The sequence below is a fragment of the Penaeus japonicus genome, unplaced genomic scaffold (genome assembly GCF_977035675.1).
Source record: "Penaeus japonicus unplaced genomic scaffold, GWHDUDI00000001_assembly GWHDUDI00000027, whole genome shotgun sequence".
Classification (NCBI taxonomy): domain Eukaryota; kingdom Metazoa; phylum Arthropoda; class Malacostraca; order Decapoda; family Penaeidae; genus Penaeus; species Penaeus japonicus.
Window position 1 is genome coordinate 24456450 of NW_028234429.1, and position 7500 is coordinate 24463949.

At 40.1% G+C, this 7500-nt stretch overlaps 1 protein-coding gene across 4 annotated transcripts in view; it reads left to right on the top strand.

Moving 5' to 3' along the window:
- The window catches only part of LOC122255549 (uncharacterized), a 32510-nt gene that overhangs the window by 16961 nt on the left and 8049 nt on the right, over positions 1-7500 (top strand). For all 4 annotated transcript variants that reach the window (XM_043019706.2, XM_043019707.2, XM_043019708.2 and 1 more), the window contains 12 exons: positions 477-656; positions 844-1002; positions 1245-1412; positions 1584-1751; positions 2414-2614; positions 3030-3245; positions 3607-3714; positions 3895-3993; positions 4150-4240; positions 4392-4527; positions 6255-6480; positions 7377-7500. The exon at positions 7377-7500 is cut by the window's right edge and continues 173 nt beyond it. In XM_043019706.2, coding sequence (XP_042875640.2) covers positions 477-656; positions 844-1002; positions 1245-1412; positions 1584-1751; positions 2414-2614; positions 3030-3245; positions 3607-3714; positions 3895-3993; positions 4150-4240; positions 4392-4527; positions 6255-6480; positions 7377-7500 — 1876 coding nt within the window. The remainder of the gene's footprint in view (positions 1-476; positions 657-843; positions 1003-1244; positions 1413-1583; positions 1752-2413; positions 2615-3029; positions 3246-3606; positions 3715-3894; positions 3994-4149; positions 4241-4391; positions 4528-6254; positions 6481-7376) is intronic.

Here is a 7500-nt window from a genome sequence, read left to right on the forward strand (position 1 = left end):
TCGCTGAATTCAATTCAGCTCAGTTCAGAGAGATTTTTTTACTGTCTCCACACGGTTGTTAGTTTTGATGTAGAAAAAGACTCTGTGTGAATAAAAGTAAATTTTTGTAATGCTTAACAAATGCAAGTGGATTTCATATCTTGGAAAATTTATTTTTAAAAATGAAGAGGTTAATTTTGGATATTTTAATCCATTGGTCGTGGTATTAAATAAATATTTGTGCAGTAGGATGGCTGGTTTACATTGTCTGGCACGGTGCCATCTGTGTCTGTGACAGACTCTGCCTTTGCAGCAAATCATGCCATTCGCTTCTAATGGGTTAAGGATCATATTAGGAAATTTGTTAGTATGTATATATATTCAGGACAGTATGTAAGAGAAATTTTACCGTAGATGTAGAAAAGGTCAACTGTGATTTAGCATACAGAGGTATATTATAAATGATGATACTGTTACATGTACCATTATTATTACAGATGTCCAGTAGCGAAGCAGAGTTAGCCAGCAAGCAGGAACAGCTCCAGACAATTACGGAAAAGCTTCAGTCGTTCAGCAGTGATTCTCCCACACCTGCGCCAGCACCTGACAATCAGCAGCTGGAAAAACTTGAAGAGAGAATCAAAGAGCTCCAGCAAGAAAGGGATAATCTGAAAAAGGTTAATAAGGCAGAGAATTTAGCTTCACTCCTTTTAGTAATAGACAGATTTTATGTATTTACAGACCAACAAAGGTTGATAAGTCCCCTTAGTAATAGCTTGATTTTGTTTTTACTGATTACTTAGAAATGTATTTATACAGACTTATATAGTTATTTATTATTTTGACACATTTGTATATTAACAGACAATCCAAGCCTTAGAGAGTGAGTTGTCTTCAGCACGTGAGGCAACCAACCATCAGGATGCTCAGAGTGAGGCCATGAGTACAAGCACAATCAGTCGAGCAGAGGACACTCAGCGCATGAAGGAACTAGAGGACACCTTTGAGGAGAGATACATGAAGGTAAGATTTTTGTTGAGTTTTTTAGTTTTATTATTATTTTTTGGTGAGGGTAAGGTCTTTCATATGTTTTGTTATCTTTTGCTAATAGTTTTCCATTCTTAGATATGTTTCCTTTGAGCCAGTACCAAATTACATTGTTGTAGAAATCCTGAGCCTATTATGAAAAGGAGCTAATCAAATGCATACACTAGAACACTTTTTGGCTCGGCCATAGTATGAATAACATCTTCTTTATCCAACAGCTTAAGAGTGTTGCCATTAAGCTGAAGAAACGAGTAGCAGAACTCACGGCCCAGCTCAATTCATCGGAAGAAACACGCAATAAATTAGCCACGGAAAAGGATGACCTCAAGAAAAAGTTTGACACAGGGGCCAAAGATAACATGAAAACTGTGTCAAAGAATATACAGGTAGACTTCTTAAGGGGAATGATGATGATGAAAGTCACTGATTTCATGATTATCACTGATATGTCTAATATCATCCTTGGCATGGTTATTGTCATAGCCCCCCCCCTTTCTTCTATTCTATTCTCTTGAGCTAAAAAATTAAATTAACTCACCTACATTCCTATCACACAGGCTCTCCAGGGTGAGATTGACAGATTGCAAGATGAAGTAGACAGCAAAGTGAAAGAACTCAAGGATACTGGAAAACAGCTTATGGCAGCTACTGAACAGCTAGCAACAGCAAAGTCTGATTTGGCAAAGATGCAGGAGGAGAATGCCGTTATATATCGAACTGTTAAGGTAATCTGTGCCTTCCGTCTGTGTATGCGAATCTGTGGTGCCTTTCTTTCTCTATTTCTTTTCTCTTTGTTTAGTTTCTGATATATATAGTTTGAGTGTTGTCTGTGTTCTCAATTTGTTCTCTGTATTCTCCTCCTCCTCCTGCTGCCTCTCCTTTGTCTTCTCCTTATCTAAGTCTTTATGTATATCCTTTTTTCTCCTTCTGTTTCTGCTTCTCCATCTCCTTCTTCTCCTTCTCCTTCTCCTCCTTCTCCTTCTCCTTCTCCTTCTCCTTCTTCTCCTTCTCCTTCTTCTCCTTCTCCTTCTCCTTCTCCTTCTCCTCCTTCTCCCCCTTCTCCTCCTCCTCTTCCTTCTCCTTCTCCTCCTCCTCCTCCTTCTCCTCCTCCTCCTCCTCCTCCTCCTCCTCCTCCTCCTCCTCCTCCTCCTCCTCCTCCTCCTCCTCCTCCTCCTCCTCCTCCTCCCTCCCTCCTCCTCCTCCTCCCCTCCTCCTCCTCCCCTCCCCTCCTCCTCCTCCTCCTCTCCTCCTCTCCTCCCTCCTCCTCCTCCTCCTCCTCCTCCTCCTCCTCCTCCTCCTCCTCCTCCTCCTCCATCTCCATCTTTACTATTTTTATCCTATGCTTTTGAACATATTGATCAACCTTACATCCCTTGAACATCAACAGAACCTCGAGGAAACGATTGCCACACAGGAGAGCGTCACTGCGAGCTTGCGGGGGCAGGTCACGAGCCTGGAGGAGCGGGTAGCGGCAGAGGTGCAGCAGCAACAGGCTCTGGAGGAACGCAGGAGGAAGGCCGATGAGCAGATTGAGGAGGAAAGGCAGAAGGTGTCTCAACTGACAAAGGAATTGGAGGAAGCTAAGCAGGCATGTGGCATTTTAATGTTTGAGGAGTGAAGGATAGGGAAGGAGAGGGAGAAGGAGAGGATGAGGAGAATGAGAAGAAGGAGAAGGATGAGAAGGATGAGGAGGGTGAGGAGGGTGAGGGTGAGGGTGAGGGTGAGGGTGAGGGTGAGGGTGAAGGTGAGGGTGAGGGTAAGTGTGAGGAGAGGGTGAGGGTGAGGTTGGGGAGAGGATTGGGGAGAGGGTGAGGGTGAGGGAGAAAGGGTTATGGGGAAGGGAAAAAAAGATTTTTAGTTTATGACTCTTTATTGATGAGATATTTTTTCTATGGTCAGTAAGTTTGTGTGAACCTCTATCTTTCTGCTTGCTCCTCAATTTTTTTTGAAGAGAACCTTCCAGAATTACCTATTAGTAAAAGTTCTCTCCTCTTCATTTTCAGGACAGCAAAACAAAGAGCCTGATGGACTTGGAAATGCGCGACTATGAGCTGACAGTGAGTGAACTCCATGGGCAGTTGGCGGAAAAGGACACCAACATTGCCGAGCTTCAGGCGGAAATCGAGAGGGAGAAGAGGCGGTCAGGGAGTCTGCAGGACCAGCTGGTTCACCTCTCCACCCAGGAAGCCACTGAGAGAGAAAGGGCAGAGAAGATGAAGGTTAGATTTTTGTGAAGTGATTTGCGTGTGGAATTAGGTCTTGGCCTTTTTTTTCCTGTTTTGTTTTCTTTTTCTTTTTGATAATCCAGTTTCGTCTAACTTGTAGAAACCATTGTCTTATTTCTATTATCATTATTATTTTTTCTTGTGATTGAAAAGTGCAAGGAATTGGTGGAGATATAATTTTTTTTTCTTCCTTATCTTATCTGATCTACACCAACCAACACATACGTACTTCCTTGCACATGTAAATATTCCTCATGTGCCTTTACAAATACCCTGGCATGATATAATGTATGGCCCTTTTGGCATTTTTGGCCCAAATTAACAGCAACCCTATCTCCCTTTTCTGTGCACTCAGAAACTTCTCCTGGAACACAAGACGCAGTTAGCTGAGCTGCGACAAGTGCAGGAGGTGCAGGCTGCAGTACAGGAGACAGACCGAGTCACAATTGAACAGCTTACCCAGGTTGGAGGCTGAATTGAGATGGGAGCACGAATTTGAAAAGCCTTATTTGATTTTTTTAAAGTAGTGTTTGAGAGCTTTGTGTATATGCTTAGATGGTCTTACTGCATGTTGATTATGGTTGATCATTAACATCATTTTTATCCTAACTTTTTCTTTTTCTCTGTATTTTTTTGTACACAGGAAGTTGAAAAACAGAAATTGGTGTTGTCAGAAATTAGCATTGAAAAGACAAGACTAGAGGATGCCTTGAGGAAATCTAAAGCTGTGGCAGATCATCAGGTATGTAACACACACTCATCCACATACAAACATGAATTAATATGCATATACATTTGCATAGACACACCCTCACATACACACATCAGGTTATAATAAGTTTGATAAATGAAATAGTTTTCAGTACACTATATCTTTGTTGTTTTTTCCACTTAACAGATCGAAGTCTTAGAAGATCAACTTTCAAAACACAAAACTGAAGTAACTCAGTTAACTACAGAACTGAAGACAGTTAAAGATGAATTTGAAGGTATGTAAAGATTTGACTTTTTCAATGAAGTATTTAGTGAAATTATATTGATTGGCAAAAAGATCTTGGAAAAAGCTAGTATAGTATAAATATAGAATAGTTATTATTTCCATTATTTTATTTTTATTAAACCTTTACATTCATCTGGCAGGATACAAAGTGAGAGTCCATAGTGTATTGAGACAAAAATCCAGAGCACCAGATGTTGATGTAAATGAGCTGAAGACAGAAAGAGACCAGCTCCAGAGTGATTATGATGCAGCCCAATTAAGAATACAACAGCTACAGTAAGTTGATTCATGGTTACAAAAAATTATGTGGCAATGTTGCATCAAAGCACTAGCTGTCAGTGTGGCATTGTTGCATCAGCTGGCTAGCTGCTTGTGAATGGAAAAGGACCTGACTAGCTGGGTCTTGCAGGGAAAATGTGCCAGTCATTTATATATAGATAATTTAGTTTATAAATCCCTTTTAAAAGATACTTGTAAATCATGAAATACTCGGGCATCATTTGATGCAAAAAGCCAGGAATGGGTTAATGGCAATGAGTATATAAAGAAGATATGCAGGAGTTGTATTATATTTATCAATTATTTTTTCTTTTAGTCAATTTTTATCATGCCAGACTTTTCTAATCACTACTCAGACCTACTGTGCAGAATTATTATCTGCCTGTTATATATGATGACTAGTTTCATTTTGAGTTTTGCCAAAATCTACTTTTCTAAGTTATTTAACAATACTTATCAACAGATGAATTGAATCTGATAAGTAGTTTTTAAAAAATGCCTGTGGAGTATGTCGGGCCATGGAACTAAATTTGAATTCTAGAAAAACATGGAAAGTTTTGATTACGTTACACCTTGCCATTGGTAGATGCTGCCATTATATCTGATGCAGAACCAACTGACATTTCATCAGATCTGCCTGATTTTTCATAGGCTTTGGTTTACAAACCATGACAGAGCTGTGTTACAAGAGGCTGAGGTGTAGCAAAGCAAGTTTAGAGAGGAGTTCTATCAGTGTTAGAGTGGACTCCTATCAGCTTTAAAGTGGAGCTAAGAATTGGCTTGTGGATAAACAGCTCCTTTACCTTTGCTAAAGCAGGATATCACATTAGCAATGATCTCTTACCACCAATCTCTTGTAGTGAACATTTTACCACCAATCTGTTGTAGACAAAAGTTTTACCACCAGTCTGTTATAGATGAAAATTTGACCCCCAATCTGTTATAGATGAAAATTTGACCCCCAATCTGTTATAGATGAAAATTTGACCCCATATCTGTTATAGATGAAAATTTAACCACCAATCTGTTGTAGATGAAAATTTTACCCCTAATCTGTTGTAAATGAAAATTTAACCACCAATCTATTGTAGAGGAAAATTTGACTCCAATCTGTTGTAAAGGAAAATTTGACCCCAATCTGTTGTAGAGGAAAATTTAATCACCAATCTGTTGTAGATAAAAATTTAACCCCAATCAGCTGTAGATGAAAATTTAACCATCAATCTGTTGTAGAGGAACATTTGACCAATCTGTTGTAGATGAAAATTTGACCCCAATCTGTTGTAAATGAAAATTTAACCACCAATCTGTTGTAGAGGAAAATTTGACCCCAATCTGTTGTAAATGAAAATTTAACCACCAATCTGTTGTAGAGGAAAATTTGACCCCAATCTGTTGTAGAGAAAAAATTGACCCCAATCTGTTGTAGAGGAAAATTTGACCCCAATCTGTTGTAGAGGAAAATTTGACCCCAATCTGTTGTAGAGGAAAATTTGACCCCAGTCTGTTGTAGATGAAAATTTAACCACCAATCTGTTGTAGATGAAAATTTAACCACCAATCTGTTGTAGATAAAAATTTGATCCCAATCTCTTGTAGAGGAATATTTGACCAATCTGTTGCTGATAAAAACAGACTGATAAGCACCTCAGGTTTAGCAGCTCTTAATCCATTGAAGAAGCAAAATTTCACATCATTGCTACAACTCTCTTCCTTCCTTGTAGGTCTGAGATCTCTGCAGTGAAAGCAGAACTCAGTTATCTGCAATCAGAAAAGGATGGTCTCTTGCGTCAGGTGTCGTCTGTCACCGAGGAATTGACCAAGAGGGAGTCGGCTCACCAGGAGAAAGTTGCCAAACTGGAGAGTAAAATTGAGACTAAGACGGCAGAGTATCAGCTGATCATTGCCAATATGTCCATTCAGAATGAGACCATGAGTAGTAGTTTTAAGGCAAGTTGTTTTTATAGTTATGGAGTCCCAGTTTGTTACTCCCCCTTCTCTCACTCTCTCTCTTTCTTTCTTTATCTTCTCTCTCTCTCTCTCTCTCTCTCTCTCTCTCTCTCTCTCTCTCTCTCTCTCTCTCTCTCTCTCTCTCTCTCTCTCTCTCTCTCTCTCTCTTCTCTCTCTCTCTCTCTTTCTTTCTTCTCTCTTCTCTCTCTCTCTCTCTCTCTCTCTCTCTCTCTCTCTCTCTCTCTCTCTCTCTCTCTTCCTTTCTCTCCTCTCTCTCTCTCTCTCTTCCCCTCTCTCTCCTCTGTCTCTCTCTCTCTCTCTCCTCTGTCTCTCCTCTATCTCTCTCTCTCTATCTCTCTCTCTCTCCTCTATCTCTCTCTCTCTCTCTCTCTTCTCTATCTCTCTCTCTCTCTCTCTTCTCTCTCTCTCTCTCTCTCTCTCTCTCTCGCTCTCTCTCTCTCTTCCCTTCTTCTCTCTCTCCTCCTCTCTCCCCCTCTCTCTCCCTCCCTCTCCCTCCCTTCCCCTCTCCCTTCCCCTCCCTTCCCCTCCCTTCCCCTCCTTCCCCTCCCTTCCCCTCCCTTCCCCTTCCTTCCCCTCCTTTCTTCCTTCCCCTCCCCCTCCCCCTTCTTTCCATATACCTATATCATCTATACATGAAAGCTTGTGAAAGTTATCAGTCTACTTGAAATATTTTGCACATATTTTTCTATTATTTTTATTATTATTATTATTATTTGTTATTAGATTGGAATAACATGTTTGTAGGTTTGATTTGGTGAACAAATTGTTATTTATAGATTTTAGTAGTTTTTTTTGTTTTTGTTTCATTAAAGGAAAGATTTTGAATAACAGAGAAATCTAAGCCGACAAATAACCTTGTAAAAATAACATTGCAGAAGCAACTCGAGACTCTCCGTGAGACCCACACACATGAAGTAGAGGATCTTACAAAGAAATTGGAAGAAACAGAGGACAAGTTATGGCAACTCAAAAATAACGTCAATACTGTGCCAGCACCTC